Source organism: Musa acuminata, chromosome BXJ3-3 (assembly GCF_036884655.1).
Source record: "Musa acuminata AAA Group cultivar baxijiao chromosome BXJ3-3, Cavendish_Baxijiao_AAA, whole genome shotgun sequence".
In the NCBI taxonomy this organism is placed as follows: domain Eukaryota; kingdom Viridiplantae; phylum Streptophyta; class Magnoliopsida; order Zingiberales; family Musaceae; genus Musa; species Musa acuminata.
This window is the reverse complement of record NC_088351.1, coordinates 3,122,900-3,146,252: the sequence shown is the minus strand read 5'-3', so window position 1 is coordinate 3,146,252 and position 23,353 is coordinate 3,122,900. Positions and strand designations below refer to the sequence as shown.

The window sequence follows — 23,353 nt, the reverse complement described above, 5'->3', positions numbered from 1 at the left end:
AACTACACCATGTATAAGTTAAAAGATGTTGAGTAGCAACTGTTCGATGGATTGTCGAGGTAGCACGACTCTTATGATACCTGGCAAACAGCTGAAGCGAGTGGACCCAAAACCTGAAAAAGTTGGGGGTGGTAGAAATCACCAGCACCGCCTGATGAAAACCTGGTTCATCTGATCCTCCTCAGCGAGGATCAGACGGTGCCCGATATAGCAAATGCTCGCGCAATCCCAAATCTAATCCCAACGTTTCATTCATGGCAGCAAAGGTTGCAGCAGTAGCAGGCAGGATAAAGTGATAGGATATCATTGAACTCTGCATGCAATGTGAAAAAGGAAAAGAGAAGAAACAAAAGGAGTGGGGACGGGATGATTCCTCCACGAGAGAGGAGAGAGAGGATGAGAGGTGGACGCGACGTGGTGGGCTGCGGAAAGCTGAAGGAAGCGGAGAATCCCATACAAAAGCGAGAGGTTGGGCAGAGGGATTTGCCTTCCTTCCTCTCACTCTCTCCTTTATCTTTGTTCAGGTGGTGTGCGCGCATGCATCTCAAGCTACAAGTAGCTGGTACCCACCCTCGTTGTACTAAGTTAAAGATTCCATGAATGATACTTAGAGAAGTGGCTGATACCCACTTCTGATGTACTAGAGATTCCATTAATGATACACAACTCCTTTCTTGCTTTGAAGGTATACATGAAGTTGACGTTAAGTTTGCATAACAACTTATCAACCCGTGTCACTGGTTGGAACATAGCTTATATTCACAGGTTTTACCACTGCATTTGGACTCTATTGAGTAACTTGGCTTACAAGGGTTTGTGTAGATCAATACTGTTAGAAGTATATATTGGGGTGGGTATTTTCCAACCTAAGCATATGAGCTTTACGATCGCATAATTAAATCTTTAAAATGGTTTGAGAGCTATGAGGATATGACTCAATATATGTTTTAATATCTCCTCTCACAACTAAGTTGGTTAGGTCTGATGTGTAAACAAAAACTAAGTCTATGTCATGAAAAAAAAAGTACTTTATGAAAATTTTTAATTGAACACTGAAAAAAATAACTACAACATTCAAACTCATGATCTACACTTATGCTACATTAAGGATTTGATTATTAGTCACCCAATCAAATTTTTAAGAAATACAAAAACAGAATATGTAAAAACACTTTTAAGATCTACAACCGCGTCCCTTTGCTATATATTGATCAACAAAATTATATTTATAGCTAAATGGTAAACTCTAAACCCTAACCCTAAATCATGTCGTTGGATCTAAAATAAATACTAATTTTCCACTGTCCTTAGAGTTCACGGATAAATTAAGTCGATGAATACTGGAAATGGAATGACATGATAATAAGCATAAAAGTCTGAATCCTCTCACAATCCCATGTGAAAGCCAAGTACACAGTGTCAGGCTAATCCCAAAGAAACGCCTGTCCAAGTTTCACCTCATTCGCCATGAGACACACAAACCGCTACATCCTTCTTCTAATTTGTTTAATGTTTCCACGGTTCGTACCTCGAAAGCTGAGGTTGTTGCCTTGTCCGTTTCAAAAAAATTATACACACACACCAGTCACAGTATCTCAAGACGCACTATTGGACTTCTAAGTGTCAACGTTTAGGCAAATGAATGAGGCCTCTAAACTTTTCTTCGGTGTTGGAGGTTTAATTTAGTTCCTCAACCTAACAAAGTCCACGCTTAGTGTCAAGGACGACAAGTGTAGAGGCTTCCTAGTATCAAGACAGGACAAGTTAAGGTGTTCAAGTAGAAGTTGCCTGATGTTGGATGTGGACATAGACGAAGACGCATATGATCTTCAACTTCATGTGAAATTTACGAAGATTAATAGATCAAATCTTTGAGACAGTAGCAATGAACAGAAAGCCCCGTCTGATATCAATATATAGATCACTCTGTACTACTAAAGACTTGAATGCATCGGGATGAAGAGTATAAACCCAAAAATTTTAGATTAATCAGCAGGCAAGGATTTGCGTGATTTTGTTTCATGATTATTCGAACAAGTGTGCCACTACAAATAAGAAGAAAGCATGTAAACATACACAATAGACATAATAATAACCATATAAAGCTAATAAACATATGCAACTAGCACGCAAGGAAAAATGATATTAGGTTATTTAAGTCATTAAAAAAAAGCTTCTGGTATCATTTAATTAATCTAAATAGTGCAATTCTAGCCAAAACAAGTAAATAAATACTCCACTTTGAATAGGGTAGAACATTAAGGAAACAAAAAGTACTGACCTGTTTTGTTCTCTGAGTTATGAATATAATATACCCAATCGAAGCCTGTTCAAACGAAACCATGACGGATGACGAGACATCGCGAGCAGAGGAATGTCCATATCAGAAACAGGACAATCATTTTGCAGTTCACGCAATGTAAAATCTTAAAGCAGTCATCAGCCCTGATTAAAAGAATACATAGAGTTAGATAATTCGCACGAATAATCAAGGATATATAATTGCATCTAGTGGAAATGAAATATTTATATATTTTGAAGCTTGCATATGAAATTGCACTAATTTTAATATTATAGTTTTTCTACAAATTTGCGTAATTACAAGTGACAGAAGACGCAATAAAATAAAGAAAGATGATGATTCATCACTTTGCCCATTGATCTGAGGTGTGCATCGCATTACTTCACGTAACCAAAATCCTTGATAGATATGTCGGCAAAATGAACCAAGTTGTGTTGAGCCCACTACCTTCTCACAGCCTAGAAACCCGATAGCTGGCACCTCATACTACCAGGGGAAGGCGATGCGCATAAAGAAAAAGATGCAAGAATCCTAGTTCCATCAAATTGGGGTGGATCCCGACCGTCCATCATGTGTACCTTTCAAGACGTACGGTTCAGATTCCACCAACTCATAGGCGCTTGCCTGGTGTTGTAGCTCCTAGGCTACGAGAGAATCGGATTGGTGGGAGTGGATCAGATTCTTCCAAGTGCCCCGACGCGAGGCCTTTTTACTTAAATCATCAGCCTCATCTCAATCCAGCTCACAACAAGCATATGAATGAAAACGACAACTACTGCTGATACACTTCATTTCCACGTACCGCGGGGGCCTCCTCCAGTGCCATTCCAGGATGGCGACGGATGATGGAGTGCATGGATTAACATCATCATCAACAGCTACCGTGGAGATATGCATCACCGGTCCCCTCTGCAAAAGATTTGGTACTTGATGAGTTTCCTGAGCATCACGACATCGTCACTTTTTCCATGGCTTTGCAAAGTCGGCATAAAGCTATTTGGCAAACCTTAAGATCAAGTGATAGTGAGGTAAACAGCTGTTGTAAACATCTAGAAGGCATTACCTTGATGGTTGCGGCACAACCACAAATGGCATCCCATAGCCATTCTGAGACAGGAGGACCGTTGTGCTTGGGAGTTTCGGAAATGTTCGGCATCAGCTGTTAGGTTGTAGGTGGATGGCCAACACAGTATTGAAAACCTGATGTTTAATAGGAAACACCGATCAAACAGTGACATAATATGAACTGCAAAAGGTTGCTACATAAGATTTTTAAGGGCATTTCAACCTAAAACTATGTCAGCATCACCAACTTACATTTTTTAAGTACTAAACATGGGAATTTTGTGTTACAAACAAAACAAAATTTATAGGTCTGATATCATAAGATAGTATGTATATCAACACATCAAGCTGAACTTTGAAACAAATTGATTGATGTGCAAAACTTAAGTTGACAAAAAGAAGCATCAGCATATTGCTTTAGCAAGCAAACTAATCATCTCAAGGAAAAGTCTGACTGATCAAGAACAATTACCCGAAGTTTGAGGCAGCAGTCATTTTCAATATTTCAATACAGCCTAAACAAATAAAATCTCAAATATATGATGTGTACCGATATGGTGTCAAACGGTTTCTTTGGCCGCTAAAGATCTTGTCAGTGGTTCTAACTTAAAAATTTCATTATCCACTATGGAAAAGGTTTTGCCGCTCTGATTGATATGGCAAAAAATGGCGGACCTCACTCCTGGCAACGTCCCCCGCACGTGGACAGGCGCAGCGCCCCAAGAAGAGCAATGAGGGTGACAGTCTGCGTCCGGACGTCAGCCTCGCTGAGCCCACAACCCCAGTACAGTAGGACGAGATAGAAGTAGGTAGCGGTTGAAGCTCGCCCATACCCTGCGATTCCCCGGTCCCCTACGCAACATCCTCGGCGATGTCGGACGCTATCAGAGGTACGGCCCCGACTGACGGGATGGCGCGCCCGGTAATGCCGAGTCCCCCTATAAACACCCCCGAGCCAGAAGGAGAAGGGGACTCAACCTCCTGGAAGGAAAACGACCTCCACGTCACTCTCTAACTTGATCGTCGGAGGGGTCGGGTGGAGCATCCCGACCCGACCTTTGTGCAGGTACCGAGCCAAGGCCCCCGTCCGGACATGCAGAATCCCCGCCCGGAGGAAGTTGCAGCGTCGCCCCGAGTCCGAGGCCGCACCCGACCGCCTTGGCAGAAACGACCAACGCCCCAGGGAGATCCCCGCCATTCGGACCCCCGAACGAGCCGAGACGACCCCCCGGGTCACGGCTAAGAAAAAGGTGTTTACCCTAACATAATGGCGCTAGAAGGAGGGCCGGTCCGAATGTCAAGCGATCAACAGGCTCACTCCGACGAACCCCCAGCCGTCAGGTCGCACACGACCGACGGAACGGAAGAACATCCCCAACAGGAGGGGGTTCGGGACGAGCGCCCCGCTGCGATCTCGGAGCGCTATTGGCGATTGTTCAACGACCCTGGTCTGTCGCCGCCCATCGCCAATCCCGGTGGCCCGTCCCCCGTGCCGCCTGAAGCCTTCTACGACCTCACACACCAGGTCCGGGCTCTTACGGGAGTGATGCAGACCATCATCCCGCTGGTCTCTCCTCCGACGTCTTCACACTCAACCCTACCTCCACCACGGCAACGGTCCGCCGCCCAGAACCCCGCGCCGCTTCCCGAGTCTCCCGCTTCGCCTCCGGGAGAATCGACCCAACCCGGGAGCCGAGGAGCGGATGATCCAGCGGCGCACCCGACGCCCGTGGCCCCGCTTTCAGACTCGGCGGAGGGCCTGTGGGCCCAGCTACGCCTCGTAGGCCGTCGACTGGACGAGGTGCAGCGTGAGGTTCGCCGGACCAGGGGAGACCCGGGGGCCAAGCAACACCAGGTCCCCTTTCACCCCCGAGATTCAAGAGCAAGCAATCCCGCCGCATTTTCGGCTCCCTTCATTGGATCCCTACGACGGCGCCACCGACCCGGCGGACCACGTAGCCACTTTCCGCGCCCAAATGGCGCTATACGGGACGTCTGATGCCTTGATGTGCAGGGCGTTCCCGACAACCCTGCGAGGCCCAGCCCGAGCGTGGTACAGCAATCTGAAGACCGCGACCATCGCCTCTTTCGACCAGTTGGCCAGGGACTTCGAGCTTAACTTCCTGGCTCACGCCAAGCCGAAGCCGTCGGTGGCAATGCTCCTCGGGCTCAACCAGAGGGAGGACGAGCCCCTTTCTCACTTTGTGAACCGCTTCACCACACAAATTCGCGGGCTGTCTGATGCTCACCCTTCTTTGATGATGCAGGCATTCATGATGGGCCTGCGCCCTACCCGATTCTTTTGGTCTCTGGTGGAGCGACCCCCCACTTCGGTACCCGAAATGTTGCAGCGCGCGAACCAGTTCATCGCTGTTGAAGCATGAATGGTCGGGAGGCGCGACGAGCGCAAGAGGGTCAAGCTAGAGCAGTCCCAGCAACAACAGCCCGCTACCTCCCGGCGTAGGGCCGGCGGCCTCAACGAGGCGGTGCCTAGGTCCCCTCCCCCGGGCCTGAACTCCTCTCGGACCGAAATATTTCTCCACATTAAGGAGAAAGGCCTTCTCAAAGACCCCCACCCGATGAGGAGCCCGCGCGAACTCGCGGACCGCTCTAAATACTGTCGTTTCCACCGATAGCCCGGTCACGACACCGAGGAGTGTCGAGAATTAAAAAGGCAAATTGAGGAGCTCATCCGCCGAGGGCACCTCGGCTCATACCTCCGGCCAGATAAGGAGCTCTCGCCATGCCCGGAGGGACCCATCGAGCGGCACATAGATGTCATAACCGGCGGGCCAGCGTCCGGAGGGAACTCCATGGCGGGCGGAAAGGCATACGCCAGGGCCTCCCGAGCCGAAGCTTCCAAACATGAAAAAGGCCCCGAAGTCACCTTCCCGACCGGGGGACCCGAGCCAGCCGAACATGATGACGCGTTGGTGATATCAGCCAGAATCGCCAACGCGCAAGTAAGAAGGATCATGGTCGACACTGGAAGCTCGGCCGATATACTTTATTGGGACGCCTTCCAAAAGCTCGGCCTGGTAAAGGAGAACATGAAGCCGGTATGCTCAACGCTCACGGGGTTCACCGGCGCCTCAATCTCGTCACTAGGGGTTATAACCCTGCCCCTAACTTTGGGAGTTTTCCCGAGGACAAAAACAATGATGACCTCCTTTCTAGTGGTCGACCTCCCCACGGCATACAACGCCATCCTCGGACGGCCAACCCTCAACAAGATCCGAGCCGTCATCTCAACTTACTACCAAACCATCAAGTTCCCGACCCACGATGGGGTCGGAGAAGTAGCGGGGAACTCCTGGGAGTCCAGGCGTTGCTACTTAACCGCCGTGTCGCTAAACAAGAGAGCGAGGGTCCAATCCCCGATGGAGGACCCCCGGGAGGGAAAAAAACCGACCCCCTGCCCCGAGCCGAAGGAATCCACCATCGACTTGCCGCTGATCAAAGGCAGGCCCGACCAAACAGTCAAAATCGGGTCAGGACTGCCCGACCAGGAGCAACAGCAGCTCATCGGCCTTTTGCAAGCCAACGCCGACATCTTCGCTTGGACGCCATCTGACCTGGTGGGAGTCCACCCGGAAGTCACGCAACACCACCTAAACATCTCGTCCGATGCCCGTCCGATGAAACAAAGGCCCAGGCGGCAGGCCCCAGATCGGCAACTTGCCATCCGAGAAGAGGTAAGCCGACTTCTGGCGGCCGGTTTCATAGAAGAGGCCAGGTACCCACAATGGCTCTCCAATGTAGTCCTTGTCAAAAAGCCTAATGGAAGCTGGCGGATGTGCATTGACTACACCAGTCTCAACAATGCTTGCCCAAAAGATTGCTACCCCCTACCGAAGATCGACCAGCTAGTCGACGCCACAGCCGACCACGCCCGTCTCTCGTTTATGAATGCCTTCTCCGGGTACAACCAAATCAGGATGGCACCCGAAGACCAAGAACACACAACTTTCCTCACCGAGCAGGGGATATATTTTTACAAAGTCATGCCGTTCGGGTTGAAAAATGCCGGGGCCACCTACCAGAGGACGGTGAACAGGATGTTCGCCCACCAGATTGGACGAAACATGGAGATATATGTCGACGACATGATCGTGAAGAGCCGAACAGCCGAAGCTCATTCTTCCGACCTGGCTGAAACATTCGACACCCTGCGAAGGTTCGGCCTGCGCCTCAACCCTGCAAAGTGCGCCTTTGGCGTAACCTCGGGAAAATTCCTCGGATTCATCATACACGAGAGAGGGATTGACGCCAACCCGGAAAAGGTCCAATCTATCATAGACATGTAGCCCCCTCGGACGATCAGAGACCTGCAGCGCCTTAACGGGAGGCTAGTCGCCCTATCACGTTTCCTTTCCCGATCGGGAGATCGCTGCCTCCCCTTCTTCAAGGCCCTGAAGGATCCGAAGAACTTCCGATGGACAACGGAATGTGAGAGGGCCTTCGAGCAGATGAAGCAACACCTGACCAACCTCCCCCGACTCGCATCAGTCTCCCCAGAGGAGAAATTGAGTCTCTACCTCGCCGCCTCCCAGCACGCGGTCGGTTCGGTTCTAGTCAAAGAAAACTCCGGCGACCAACTGCCGGTCTACTATGTCAACCACATGCTGAGCGGGCCAGAGGGACACTACCCGCCAATCGAAAAGCTGGCGCTGGCGCTCGTCCTGTCGGCACGAAAGCTCCGCCCTTACTTCCAGACCCACCCGATAGAGGTAATAACTGACCGGCCGCTTCGACTCGTTCTGTCTAAATTCGACGTTGCAGGGCGCCTCCTCAAATGGGCAGTGGAGCTCGGCGAGCACGACATACAGTACACGCCTCGGACCGCCATTAAAGCCCAGTCCGTGGCAGACTTTATCGCGGAGCTGACCCCGAGTACAGGCGAAGAACTCGAGCCACCGCGTGACACGTGGACTCTCAACGCAAAGGGCGCCGGCGCAGGGCTGGTGCTGGTGACACCTGACGGCCGCTCGATTGAGCGCTACTTCCGCTTCGGGTTCAGGACCACCAACAACGAAGCAGAATACGAGGCTCTCCTGGCGGGGCTCCGATTGGCACTGGAGATGCGGGTGACCGACATACGCGTAATCACCGACTCACAACTGGTGGCTAGGCAGCTCGACGGCGAATACGAAGCCCGAGACCCGACCATCGCGAAATACTTGGCACAGGTAAAAAACCTTGCCACCAAGTTCGTCCATTTTGAATTGTCGAATGTTCCCAGGAGCGAGAACCAGCGAGCCGACACCCTGGCAAAACTGGCGTCCGACTCGGCCCCCAGGGCTCGACCCGAGACCGTAGAGCTCCCCCACCGAGCCATAGAGGTCGTCACCACAGTCACGGATGGCGCGCCGGCCACTTGGGTACAGGAGATGCTACGCTTCAAGCGGGACGGAACCCTACCCGACAACGAAACCGCGGCTCGACGCTTGCGTCGGACGCAGGCATTGTACTCTGAAGAAGGAGGACGGCTGTACAAGCGATCTTTCTCGCGCCCCTTGTTACGCTGCCTAGAGCCGAACGAAGCTCGGACAGTTCTGTCCGACATGCATGAAGGGGCCTGCGGGGAACACATAGGCAAACGAGCCCTGGCGCACAAGATGCTCCGACAAGGATACTACTGGCCGACCATGCGCCAGGACGCGAAAGCTTTCGTTCGGCGATGCCGCTCATGCCAGGAGCACGCCCGCACCGCCCAACGGCCGGCGGTCCTGTTCACCCCCGTCGACTGTGCTTGGCCATTCGCGCAGTGGGGGCTGGACATACTCGGGCCTCTCCCACCCGCCTCCGGCCAGCGGAAGTACATCATCGTAGGAGTGGACTACTTTACCAGGTGGGTCGAAACCGAGCCCCTAGCCACCATTACGGAGTCACAAGTGGAAAGGTTCGTGTGGAGAAACCTCATAACTCGGTTTGGCCTGCCCCAGTCCATCGTCACCGATAAAGGACCTCAATTCGCCGGCAGGAGGTTCCAAGAGTTTTGCGCCGAGCACAAAATTCAGCTGAGATTCAGCTCGGTGGCTTACCCCTAGGCAAACGGGCTAGCTGAAGTAACCTACCGATCTATCGTCGACGGTCTCAAGAGGAGGGTGTCCGCTGCCCAATCGGCTTGGATCGACGAGCTCCCGAGCGTCTTGTGGGCGCTGCGCACTACCCCCAAGACCCCGACCGGGGAGTCTCCCTACAGCCTCACGTTCGGGACCGAGGCCGTATTACCATCCGAAGTAGCCGTCCCAACTCCGCGGACAGCAGGCTACAGCGAAGAGGCCTCGGGTGAAGGACTCCGATCCAACCTGGATCTGCTCGAGGAAAGACGGGCCAGCGCACACCAGAAAGCTCTTTCTTACAAAAGAGCCGTAGCAAGGGTCTACAACCAGAGGGTGCGACCCCGGTCGATAAAGATGGAGGATCTGGTCCTGCGCAAAATCGAGGTCAGCCACCCAACCCAAGTAAGGGGGAAACTGGCCCCGAAGTGGGAAGGACCCTATCGGGTCATCGGAGTATCCCAACCGGGGTCGTTCCGACTCGCAACAATGGATGGCGACCCCGTGCCCCGGACTTGGAACATACAGAACCTTAGAAAATACTTCATCTGAAGACGTAGGCACTACGCAAACACAGAAAGCAGAAGAATGGCACGTCCTCCAGCATGTCCACCTCATACAGAAAGGAGGGGATACATAACCATAACCATGAGGGGATACATAACCATAACCAGAAGAATGGCACGTCCCTCTTATTAAAAAGGAGGGGATACATAACCATAACCATGAGGAACAGAAACCAAAACTCATACAGAAAACCCCTCATACCCTCGACCTCGACTCCGACATACAAAAAACAACACTCATCACTCTCCTGGAGTCTTCGGGCGGTCGTCGAATGGCACGTCCTCCAGCATGTCCACCTCTAGATCCACGGGATGGGAGGCGAAGGGGTCCCTTTCCACCTCGGAGCCAGGAGGGCATGAGCCGAAGCGACCTAGGGCGATTCTGTACCCATACTCGAAGGATACTCGCCCCATTCGAGTCAATCCGAGCTCGAAGTTCTCGGACTTCTTGTAAGCTTCGATCGCCTCTTTATCTTTCGACGGGCGAAGGCGAACCTCCTCGGCTAGCGCGTCCGAAGCTGCGCGGGCTTCAGCCTCGGCCTTTTCCGCCCTTTTGGTAAGGCCAAGCGCCTCCGACCTCAGTAGGCGCAGCTCCGCCCGATCCAAACGGAGAAACTCTTCGAGTTCCTTGACCGAACTGCCCGATTGCTCGAGCTCCACCTTCAGGCGCGCCACCTCCTCCTCGGAGTCAGTCGCGCGTTTTTCCGCGGCCGCCACCGCCTCTGGCCCCGACCCGGCCCGAACTTCCTCTAGCTAACGGCACAGCTCGAAGTTGCGTTCGCTAAGGTTCCAGATTACCTGGCCAGCGTCACGCACTCGGTCCATCAGCGCCGTCGAGTAATGGAGGCCCTGCCACAGAAAAAAGAGGGTCAGCACACGGTCACAAAGACACTCGGAGTTAACAAAACACTTACCAGTGTCAGAAACCTCCCCGCCTTGTTAAGCATGGCCTCCAAGGGCAGGGTGTATAGGTCCCGAGCCAAGTCGGGGTGGAGCACGCCTCGAAGAAAAGCAGCCGAGGGATCTCCCTCAGCCCATACCTTGTCCCCCCGGGATAGCCCTTTCCAGCGGGCGACTAACGGGTCGGAAGCCTCCCCCGATGGAAGCTCGCCCATAACCAACGACCATAGAGGCTCGTCGGCCCCCGTGCGTAGCCCGCACAGGTCGTCCACCGTAGGCAGGCTCGACCTCTTCCCGACCGCCCCTTGGCTTGATGGGGATAAAAAGAGGAATAACCTTTGTATAGGAACGAATACTAGAAGACCAAAATACGCAGCGGAATAAAATGGAAACACAATCAAATAGAACACCAAGATATACGTGGAAAACCCCTTCAATGTGAAGGGTAAAAACCACGGGGCAAACTAGAGATAATCCACTATGAGAATAAAGAATATACAAATCTCAATCTCTTGCCCAAAACCCAAGCAACAACCACAAGAGAATAACTGGGATACAAGGATCACGTCACTGCCCACAATATCTAAAACCTCCCCAAGTAATCACAGCAAGAGTCTACTGTAGATTTGATCTAACCTGAGATGAGAACACTACTAGATGATTGTGAACAGTCTCTCTGCGTTGTCCTTGTCTTCTTCCTTTTCTTTCTCTTCCTTTTCTGCCTTGATCTCCTTCTTCTCTTTGGAATCCCGTGGCCTCAAAGATCTGCCTTGTTGCTGCCTTTTTATAGCCTTAATCTGCCTCTAAAACGCAGCCACCACACCCCCCTAATCTTAATTAGGGTTAGGTTAAGAGAGGGTGTGGGCTGTGGGCTGATAAAGCCCACATGGGCTGAATATGGGCCATCAGCCCAACATGGCTAGACCCGTCCACTCGGGAAGGCCCTTCATCCCGAACGGCCCGCTTTGCGCCAACGATTGTCAAAGGGGTGGCCCCCGCCTTGGCTTTCCCGGGACCGGCTGTTTTCGCCTTCTTTGACGGGCGCCCCTCCAGGATCTCTAACGGAGCGTCCGCCGAGCCGGGCCACGGGTCGGCTGAGGGGCGCGGAGAGAGAGCAGCAGACGGGCGTGGGGAAGAAGCCGACGACGAGCGGCCACCGCGGAGTGACAAAAGCTTCATTCCTACAAAGGAAACAAGCAAACTATCACAAACTGTGGGAACAGGAAAGACACGAAGAACACCCGCTATAAACGTACCCCCGAAAGCCGGGCTAAGACCCGCCTCGGCCAGCCACTCCTCGGTCATAGCTCGGATGGCCTGAGAACCGGGAAGGATTGCCCGAAGCCTCTACAGGTCCCGACGCTCCTCGTCGTTCAAGTCCGGGATTGTGTTATCTATTACCCTCACTGCCCACCGAACTCCGAAGCCCCAATCCTTCGACCAGCTAACGTAAAAAAACCGCCCCTTCCACCCTTTGTTGTTCGAAGGGGCTCCCCCGACGCGAAAGCCGACCCGGGCTGACATGAAATAGCCCCCCGGCCCCTTGAGAAGGCGGAAACAAGAGAGAAAGAGGTTTCGGGTAGGGGTGATGTTAGCATAATAACATTCCCCTATGAACGCTACTAGGTAACGCCATGAGTTAGGCGCCACCTGGGAAGGCGAAATCCGCCATAGAGAAAGACAGGAGACAATGATAGGGTGAAGGGGAAGGCGCAACCCAGCCTCTAAGGCATCTTGAGTCAGCGCGAAACCTCGAGGGACCGGGTCGTACGATCGCTGCCCCGGATCAGGTGCGACCAGAACAAACTCCTCCGGGATGTGATAACGCTCCCGGAGCTTTTCCAGCAACGACCCGCTCACCACCGAGTCGAGGTCGTGCGGCCACATTAGAGCCTCAAGGGCTCGCGCCGCCTCCTCGTTTGGGGAGGGCGGAGGCGTGCGCTCCCGGGCTCTATCGAGGGACAAAGGTGGAGAGACAGGCGAGAGGGGCATCCTTACCGGCTTTGGAACGAACAAAAGGGACGGTAAGAGAGCGACTAGGGAGTGACGGCGTAGGAAAGGAGAAGGCGCGATGACAGAAAGGACAACGAGGTCCAAGACTCAGCAACAAGAATCGTGAAACGGGCCGAGTGCGTCGTTTATATAGGAAAAATCCCGCCAGGAGAGACGTCCCTTCGTCTCCCCATAGCGGCCAACAGCTCATCCACACACTCACTCGTCGTATCAGGGAAGGTCAACGAACACCCCATCATAAATGCGGACCCAAGGTCGCTGCAGGGAAGGGCATGGAGAACGGCCACTGCGACTCCTCGACGCCAAAGAGGAACGACGATCTTTTCGCACGTTCCCGAGACCACGTCCTCGGCGCGGCCAGCCCGCCCGAGATGTGCTCCTCGGCCGCATGTTCCCGAGACCACCTCCTCAGCACGGCCAGCCCGCCCGAGATGTGCTCCTCGGCCGCATGTTCCCGAGACCACCTCCTCGGCGCGGCCAGCCCGCCCGAGACGTGCTCCTCGGTCGCATGTCCCCGAGACCACCTCCTCGGCGCGGCCAGCCCGCCCGAGATGTGCTCCTCGGCCGCATGTTCCCGAGACCACCTCCTCGGCGCGGCCAGCCCGCCCGAGACATGCTCCTCGGTCGCATGTTCCCGAGACCACGTCCTCGGTGCGGCCAGCCCACCCGAGACGTGCTCCTCGGCCGCATGTCCCCGAGACCACCTCATCGGCGCGGCCAACCCGCCCGAGATGTGCTCCTCGGCCGCATGTTCCCGAGACCACCTCCTCGGCGCGGCCAGCCCGCCCGAGATATGCTCCTCGGCGCGGCCAGCCCGCCCGAGATGTGCTCCTCGGCTGCATGTCCCCGAGACCACATCATCGGCGCGGCCAGCCCGCCCGAGACGTGCTCCTCGGCCGCATGTCGCCGAAAGCACCTACGCAGCGTGGCCTATTTGCCCCGGACATGTGCCTCAATCGTGAACCGCGAAGAGAACCGTCGCTTACCGATCAAAGCCACGCCTCGAATCCCCGCCGTCCGATGCCGAGCCATGGCTTCCTTTCTAGGGGGGGATATGATATGGCAAAAAATGGCGGACCCCACTCCTGGCAACGTCCCCCGCACGTGGACAGGCATGGCGCCCCAGGAATAGCAATGAGGGTGACAGTCTGCGTCCGGACGTCAGCCTCGCTGAGCCCACAGCCCCCTCAGTTGACCCAGCACAGTAGGACGAGACAGAAGTAGGTAGCGGTTGAAGCTCGCCCATACCCTACGATTCCCCGGTCCCCTACGCAACATCCTCGGCGATGTCGGACGCTATCAGAGGTACGGCCCCGACTGACGGGATGGCGCGCCCGGTAATGCCGAGTCCCCCTATAAACACCCCCAAGCCAGAAGGAGAAGGGGACTCGACCTCCTAGAAGGAAAACGACCTCCACGTCACTCTCTAACTTGATCGTCGGAGGGGTCGGGTGGAGCATCCCGACCCGACCTTTGTGCAGGGGTACCGAGCCAAGGCCCCCGTCCGGACACGCAGAATCCCCGCCCGGAGGAAGTCGCAGCGTCGCCCCGAGTCCGAGGCCGCACCCGACTGCCTTGGCAGAAACGAGCAACGCCCCAGGGAGATCCCCGCCATTCGGACCCCCGAACGAGCCGAGACGACCCCCCGGGTCACGGCTAAGAAAAAGGTGTTTACCTAACACTGATGAATATGGATACAGATTTGCCACTCCAAATCAATTATTCAGAAGAAGACAACATAAACTGTAAAACAATGTTCCAAAGATATGATTGGAATTCAACAGTAGGGCCCCCTCCATATACAAAAGAAACAATTGGAAGAAAAATAAATTTACAGACAAGAAAAAAGACAATCTGGAGCTATCAGCCATGTGTGACCATATTAAATATTTTCAATGGTAAAAAGAACAAAGCGATCTATAAATAACTGTTGTTTTCTTAATCTGACCTATGGAATGATGATAAATATCTTCAATCCTACAAGGATTATAAGCACCTTTAAGCCGAAACATCATGATGCTTGTGTTGAGTATGAAGTAGTATATAGGGGAAAGCAAAAATTATCAATCAATTAGACAGATCTTCTCAATTTTTTTAAAAAAATAACCTCTTCACTACTGGTGACTTGCATTGTTCCAGATGGTGACAATACAATCTGGTCACAGAGCAGCTTTGTGCAGCCTTACATATGTGCTATAGGAAATCCAACGCTTCATGTGCCAAGTGTTTCCAGACTTTTCAGTCTTCAAGCAGGTACATCATTAGAGCATCTAGGTTTTCATTGCTCAAAGGTCTTATTTTGCATGACCATCCGCCGCAGTCATCAGATGACTAGAGTCTCGAACTCAAATCAATTTTAGCCACTAAAATAGTAAATGAGAAAACATAAGAGAAATGCATCTGATAGATTTGCCATGGTGGCAGCAATTAATTACTCGAAACAATCAGCCATTATTGTTCTTGGCCACAAAGGCAGAACAAAGATGAGAGATAGTGACAAGAAGCTTCATGCAGGATCCTTATGCAAGCTTCATGCCTCTCTACTACTCAAATGGAGATAGTGACAAGAAGCTAAAAATAAAAATAATAAAGATGTAATTTCAATTCGCTTTTGCTGTAAGACAACAGTGGGAAATTGTGCAAGAACCACCTCAACACTTATAGCATCCCCCATTTCTTTTGTATAACCCATTAGACATAATGTCCAACTATTTGTGGTCAGCTACAAGGATCTTTTTTGTCATTGTGTTTTGTAGCGTGATATTCTAAAGGATATTTCAGAAAAATAACATCAAGTAAAAGCAAATGCTTCAGATTCACATTTTGGCTCTTCACCGGTAGCATCTCCTGCATATACCAAATCTAAAAACAATGTGAAAGCCTTTCAAGTTTCATAGACAAGAGATCACCTATTCAAAACCATGAAAACCTTCATAATACATATTCCTGAAACAAGCCATCATATAAGCACTAAAAAGACAATTAACTGATCCCTTTTAAACCTGATCTATAGAACAATAAAAATTAACACAGGGGCCACTGGACTTGTTAGAAAAGAGATCAAAATCCACACACCAAAGTTCCATTTCTAGAGTTTCTCATATGAAGTGGTTCTCTTTTAAACCTGACTTGTGGGAGCCCAAAGGTGAGGTCAGCAGAAATAAGATTCACGAGAGAGCCACCTCATATGAGATAAGTATGGGGATGTCATGAAAAAAAGATTGAAAGCAAGGTTTCAAATACCCGATTGGCCTGATATGCACTAAGAGGCCTTTATCGATCCGGAGGACCAGTACACAGCTCAGAATCAATTGGTAGTCATTTTACTATTATGTTTTCAGTACTAAAACCTGTACAGATTTGTATACTATCTGATATGCTGATACCATATCAGTTTGACAAAGTATTGAAACTCGTATCAAATGAAGATTATAAGCCTTGATTCAAAATAAGATCTACAGTTATACTATAGCAGGCACTTGCACAATTTTTTTTATGAATGGGGAAGCTCTTAATAGGAAATAATGCACAATAAAATTTTCATATGATTGGAAAATCTTAGACTCCTGGTGTGAATATCATGTACGGAATAGATTAATTCGGTCAAAACTTTGAATGGAGCTATTAGTGTTTACACAACAGAGCTTGCAAGGCAAATATGACCTTCAGTAGCTATTTCTAAGACTTAAGCCACACTATCTTGTAGTAAATACGAGACAGTAGGCTTGTACAGCAGGCTCCTTACATCAACAACCACTGGAGAATAAACTTTTAGCGAGGCCATTAGCCACCGCTAGAAGTAAATCTCAGGGGCTGTATCACACTTACAATGCATCCGACCGAAGGTCTTGCTGCTAATTCTATAAGCAGACAACCATTTGCTGGCCCCTGCAAATCCTGTGCATGTAGTTGCAACATGTGATGGATTTTATCTATTCATTACTAGTGCCCCTTCAAGTTACCAAGCACTTGCTTTTGGCATCAGATTTTTCTGTAGAAACAGCTTAGAATCAAGGCGTTCAAAGAAGCTAGTCACTTTCTAGGACACAAGATTTCATTTGACCCAGATCCAGTGAATGTATAATTCTACATTCTCCTCTCTACAGCAAAAGCATCATCGTATAGGACTGACCAACTAGCACGCCGAACATTATCATTCCCGCCTAACTACTATAATCCAGATGGTATTGGAGTCCCAGCACATACCCTTTTCGCACTACCGCTAGTGCAGACTGTGAGACTAATGCTTGGAGGTCGGCAAGAAAACCCACACGTGAATCTTCCCGGAGCAAAGAATCGCAGCCTGGTACCAGATGTTCCCATCACCTGTTCCTCCGGTTCCTGTACAAGTCTTCAAGATACACACGGTCATTTAGTTCTCAAAATTTCATGTCTGGAAAAAGATTAAGGTAATCACCATGACAAAATTTTCTAAGGATCATGGGAAAAAACAGATCCAACAAAAAAAAGAGCATCAGAAAATCCAAATCTTCTGGTCGAGTAACAACTCCGACACAAATCCAAAGCATCCGTAGCACTTTCCTGCTAATCAAGCATCTATCCTACAAATAGATCAGAAGATTACGGACTAGTTAGCGCTGCAAGAGCTATCCGGAAACTACAATGATGTTGTGGAGTGGGGGAAACGCCCTCGAATGGATTACCAGATCGTGGAGGGCTTCGCTTCGCGAATCGCTCGAGGATGCGGCAGGCGTCTTCTCGAGACCAACTAGAGGCCTCAAAGACCCGTCACCAGAGGATCGGAAGCCCTAATCCGAGATTGAAATCGGAGCAGACCTTAGCGGGAAAGCGTTCAAGAAAGGGCAGCAACATAACCACCGCCGATTTGCTGTTACCTCTGCTACTCGAGTGATCACCCGTCGATGTCTCATCTCGACCGTCCATCTCCCACTGCTTTCGAAGAAGGTACGATTTTGGCACGGATTTGAATTCAAATTCGAATTCAAAATGAGATATATATATATATATATAGTTGAGAAATTATTGATGTTTTGATCACGTGATTCGAATTCGTACGTGTAGAGTTATCCGAGTTGTCTCTAAGATAAAAACGTTAAACTCTCGAAGTATTATCTGTATGAAGACTAAGGTCGAAATAGATTTTTCGACTTGGTCCCTTTGATACTCGTAACCAATGTATATGAGTGTAAACATAAATGGTTAAACAAATAATCCCTCTCTTATTGTGTTAAAGATAAACTTTTATATCTGATCATAATCGAGTAAAATATTTCATGAAATATTCTACGAGAAGATAGCCTGTAATAACTTGTTTTAGACCCTTGTTAAATGGGCTGAGAATAAATAATCTTTATCTTCTTCTTTCACCCTAAACATCAAGTGATAGTCCAACCTCTCCCTCGAACTCGAACCCAAATCAAAACCAAAGATCCGGTGTCCTCCGACGAGTTGTCCGAACGCCATCACCGCCACCGCTGTGCGGTTCGCCAGCAATGGCTGCGACAACTGAAGACGAGTCACGAGCTGCACCAACTCATGACGTGCAACTTTTTCCGTCCCACTAAAAGAAGTCCACCAGAAAAGTGACATTCACACATGCAAGAGGACAAGTCAGCGAAGCTTCAATCTTCTTCTCGGTTCCTCATCGAATCCGACATTCGGACGGAATAGTTTCAATTAAAAAGAGATCATTTTGATTTGTTTTCGCTAAAAGGTCAGTTCTTTGTTTCATCTTCACCTGAAAATTTTACAGCCTTGATGGCTCGAAGAAGAATAAAAGGAGAAGACAAAGGGAAAAGGAGCCTCAGACTTGTGCGTCCTGGTTCTCACGGTGGCTTTGGGTTTGGTCCTTCGTCTTCGTCTCATTTCCAGTCTCCTCCTTCTTCTTCGCATCGTGATCATCATCATCATCGTCGTTCTGAGAGCTTCGATCACCATAAGAGGACGCCCGGGTCGACATGGGCGTGGCGAGGAACGTCGGCTTCGCATCGCCGGCCATGATCACCACGACCTTCTCCTCGTAGACCGTGGGCGCCGCGACGGGCTTGACGTACAGCTCGACGCCGCTGCCCGTGTCTTCGCCACCCTCGAGGTACCCGGAGAGCTTCCAGTACGAACAAGCAAGGATAAGGAGCGCCAAGGCAATGAGACCCAGCATCGCCGCCAGGCCGCCGAAGAGGTACGGCACCGGTGAGTGCCAGGTCAAGTGGTCGCCTCCCCCCGTCACCACCGGCGCGGCCGCCGCCGCCACCGCCGTCGCATTGAAACCCGCCCCTGCCCTCATCCTGGACGTATCCCTCCGTTGTCCACAGAAGAGAGAAGTTGACGGGAGGTGGGAAGAGGGGAGGAATATTTATAACAGGAAAAGCGGAGGACTATGTTATCATTAAAGTTGTCATTACATAGCAAACACTTACGTTAATCATAATGAGAGAGAGAGAGAGAGGAGTGTGAGGGACGCTTTTGCCTCCATGTCTCCGATTACTTGTGGTTTGGTTTGGTGGGGGGGGGATGAATGATGGGAAGTGGGCATCATATTCGGAAGGTGACGACATCAACAATTGGAGGGACCAAAGCGAAGGGGACTGCAAGATGTTGGCGAGTCATACATTATAAGATTACTTCATGCATAAGAAGAAAAAATAAAATGTATGATCTCAATATTATAAGATTACTTAAAGCATACATTTGAGATCTAATCGTATACATATTGATGTGATGAATATTCTCGGTTTATGACATCAGCATTCGGCATCAACTCGAACGGAGCTCTCCTTCTTTTAAGCATTCTTCTGGAGGAGGACGGCATCAGCGATAGGGCATGTTGCAGGGTGTCATCAAACAGAACCAGACAACGATCATGAGGTCCAGGTTGTCACCTGACGACGACTCATCCCATGAAACACCAAGCACGAGTCTCGGCTACTTGGCCACTCCTCTTGCACACAAGACGGACGGACGGACGCTTAACTAAGATCCAACAACGTAACGTATGATCCCCCCCACTCAAAAAGGTGTGGAGTGGAGTGGAGTGGAGTGGATCGGATCCATCGTGGTCGTCGCATTCGGCATCTACGCTGCTCTCACCAACACCCAATTGCCCCAATACATAGCACTGTAGGCCTTATGATGTCACGGTAAGTCAACGTGGCAGTGATCTATCTCACTCGAACGGAAGATGATTCGGCGTCGACATGGCCGTCACATCCTGTGGGGAATAACGGAGGGAACCCTTCACCACCTCGAGAAATAGGGATCCCAATGCAGAGAGGCTTTTCCGTGGGAGGGGAATCGGCCACTGTGCTAAGGAATCGACCACACAATGACTCCATTTCTCCACGAAGATAGGACTTGTCGTGATCATGATGCATGATGCATGGAGAATAATGTTTGAAGTTTAGAATTTGTGCTCGTTGCTTGCATTTTGATTCCTATCGCTATTTCCCCATTAGAGAGTTTCCTTGTGGCTTGTGCTACTCGGAGATAGCTTTACAAATTGTATATTTTAGTTTTCCTATGATCAATATTCTTTCATAATTAAAATATCTAATCTATGATCTAATTAATCTCTTCTTAGATTCAATGTTAAATTAATATTTTATATCTTATTATTAATTTAAATTAAAAGGATGTCAACATGAGAATTTAATAATTTTTTATGATAGAAAAGGCTATGTTGAAGATATAATAATAACTCAAATTGTTGATTAATTTAGCTTATTTTATATGTTTTGGATGAAACTAAATCTTAACATATGAATGTGCTTTAAATCGGGCTAATTATAAATAATCTTCTATAATTAATTATTTTTAGTATTTCGATCCCTACATTTTTCAAAAGTTACATTAAGAACTCTATAAAATATTTAATTTTATTTCTTCTTATATCGTTGATTTTATCGATGAAAATATCGTATGTGCTTAGTGGTAAGCCCTATAATATTTTCATCAACTAAGAAACGAGGTTAAATATTTTACTTTGATAATGTAAATTTTAAAAACATAAGAATCGAAATACTAAAGTTAACTAATTATATAATATAATTTATAATTAACCCTCCTAAATCCAACCGGATCAAATCATTTTGGGACCTACACGCTATTGGTGATCCTGTGAAATGAATTATTTGCTTGCCTTCCCTTTGTTCTAGTTTATCCAGAAGAACGACATCGACCTATCATGCATATCTTCCCGCAGCATTTATATTAGGCTTGAATTAGTCGAAGCCATTAGGTAGACACTAGGCTTGGGGGCATCGTTGCATCGCGGCTGTGGTGGATGGCGACGCTGTATGCGCTGGGTGTACAGGTGGGTGACGCCCACAGCCAGTCAGTCGGCCACCAACGCAGAAGCTGCGGTCGCCATCGCCGCACACATCGGTGCCCGAGTGGGTCGACGACGTTGGCTCTATATCTGCGCCGCTGCAGCGGCAGTTGCCGTTGCCAACGTCGCACACGGATTGGCGGAGCGGCCAGGAGAAGGCATCGAGCTGCCTCCACGGGACGGACCCGGATAAGAACGTGTTGCACACAAGAGAGTGGTGGTGGTGGTGGTGGCCGCCAGGGGAAGAAGCTTTGTCCTCCACCTCCTGTATGTTACATCATTCTCCACCGCACCACGTAGTGGGTGAAGTAGGTTACTGTTGTGACTTCTCCCACTCACTAGGGTTACTGCAATGAGTTCCTTCCTTTCTTCCCATTCATGCTTTCGACTCTCTGATTTATGTTAGCTGATCACTACACCGTGTTTTCGATTTGCTGGTGCCACATTTCATTTAGGCTAAACAGACACATCCATGCATGAATAAGATCTTCCAGAATAATAGAGCATGAAAGAGTAGGAAGCATCATCAAGTTGTGATTCTGAGTTATTGTCACTGACCACTGTGACCTGTCCATACTGAGAACCTGATGTTGAATGACAATTCAGATAAGGCAGAATATGTTTGGAACTAAATATGATGTCACATCAAGACATGGAATCTAGCAAAGTAAATGGTTAGCTTACATTGGAGTTCATTTAAGAGGACCTTTAGGTAGCCAAGTGAGGAGTATATGATATGATGGGGCATCCAAAACCAAATCTAGCAGCTTTTTCATATGATACTTCAATCATTTATATTATAGTTAATTTCAAAAGATTTTATTGATCACAGCTCTACAGAGATAAGACCTAAGAGAGTTGAAATAAAATTCACATGGGAAAGCAGCATGCATATAAGAATGTTGTTCCTGAAAGAATGAGACCATGAACCTACTTATCCTCTTTAAGTCTTTCTTTCATGCTTGACAGGATGATGAACTGATGATTCAACCTGTTTAGCCATTACTTTTAACCATCAAGTTTTGCTCATTTCACTGCTGCTACTTCACTTACAATGCAATTTATCTCTAGGGTTTCCACTAACATGTCTCTTGCTTAAAGACTGCAATGCATTCTTAGGAGTCATTTATTGTTGTTTGTTCGCATCACTGTGAACCAATAAATTCCTAGAAAAATTGGTAAGCCAATTAGCAGGATGATTGCTATCGAATGGGTTGAGTTTTGTTGCCTTAACTTGTATGGGAAGAATTAAATTCTTAGTATCTGTTCTTGCATTAACGACGATAGTCTCATCTTCTTCTCCTCTTCCTCGTTCCCAAGTGCATCCCTAAGCCTTCTCGATGAAGATCTCATCAAATATCTATTTATTTGATATGTGGTGTCCTCTGTGTATGTTTGTCTACTATAGAATGTAGAAAATGATCAGTGTGATAAGATCAAGAGGTAGCTGAATAAAAGAAAATTTCTATCTAATCTATTGATGGATGAAGAATGAAATAAAATAAATTGAATCATGCCTTCCTCTTCTCTTTGGATCCCAATCTGTTTACAGCCCTATAAACTCAAGAAGCTCCACTATATTTGGCCAAGTAACTTACTTTTATGTCCTCACTCATATTTGGCTTTCATCATCCAAAATTAACATGATTGCTTTCTTGAATTAAAATATTTTAAAAAAATTTATCTTCAGATTATAGATTTTGTAGAATTTAGTTTCTTTATTTCGCCAACAACTATTGGTCGGTATCTCCAATTAATTACATCCAAAAATTTTGATGGAGAAATAATGAATCTTAATGATCCGATCTATATTAACTTCTAACACAACTCGTGCAGCCACCTCTACATCCTTCCTCTCTTGGGGCGGCGGCCATTCCTCGACACAAGAGGGCGTCCTCACAATAAGACTACGACTGTCGCCGATGATCTCACGATTTACATGAAAATTCCTTCCCACAACAACTATGCATCCGCTGCATTCTTATATCGTCTAATCTATTGCTTGTCTTTCGAGTCCAAATCCTTCTATTCCCGCATGACAATGTCGAGTTCTTGCCAGCCATTGACCTTCTGCATTTGGCAACTTCTTTATAGGAACAAGTTGGCACTCGCAGGAGGACTCAAAGAGACGAACCGGTCG

General features: G+C 49.0%; 1 protein-coding gene and 1 long non-coding RNA gene across 3 annotated transcripts; both read right to left on the bottom strand.

The window, feature by feature from the left end:
• Positions 1-1,197: 1,197 nt before the first annotated feature.
• On the bottom strand, positions 1,198-17,730 carry LOC135634347 (uncharacterized). 2 transcript variants are annotated; one of them, XR_010495306.1, is made up of 5 exons: positions 17,573-17,730; positions 17,326-17,470; positions 17,115-17,259; positions 3,366-3,502; positions 1,198-3,211 (listed from the first exon to the last, which is right to left on the bottom strand). It is a non-coding gene; the product is annotated as an uncharacterized LOC135634347 (long non-coding RNA). The 2 variants fall into 2 exon arrangements; XR_010495305.1 differs by having other exon boundaries at positions 17,115-17,470.
• Positions 17,731-18,560: 830 nt separating this feature from the next.
• Positions 18,561-19,209, bottom strand: LOC103976897 (protein GLUTAMINE DUMPER 3-like). The gene has a single exon (XM_009392240.3). The coding sequence runs from the start codon at positions 19,171-19,173 to the stop codon at positions 18,694-18,696; it is 480 nt and encodes a 159-aa protein (XP_009390515.2). The 5' UTR covers positions 19,174-19,209; the 3' UTR covers positions 18,561-18,693.
• Positions 19,210-23,353: the final 4,144 nt, after the last annotated feature.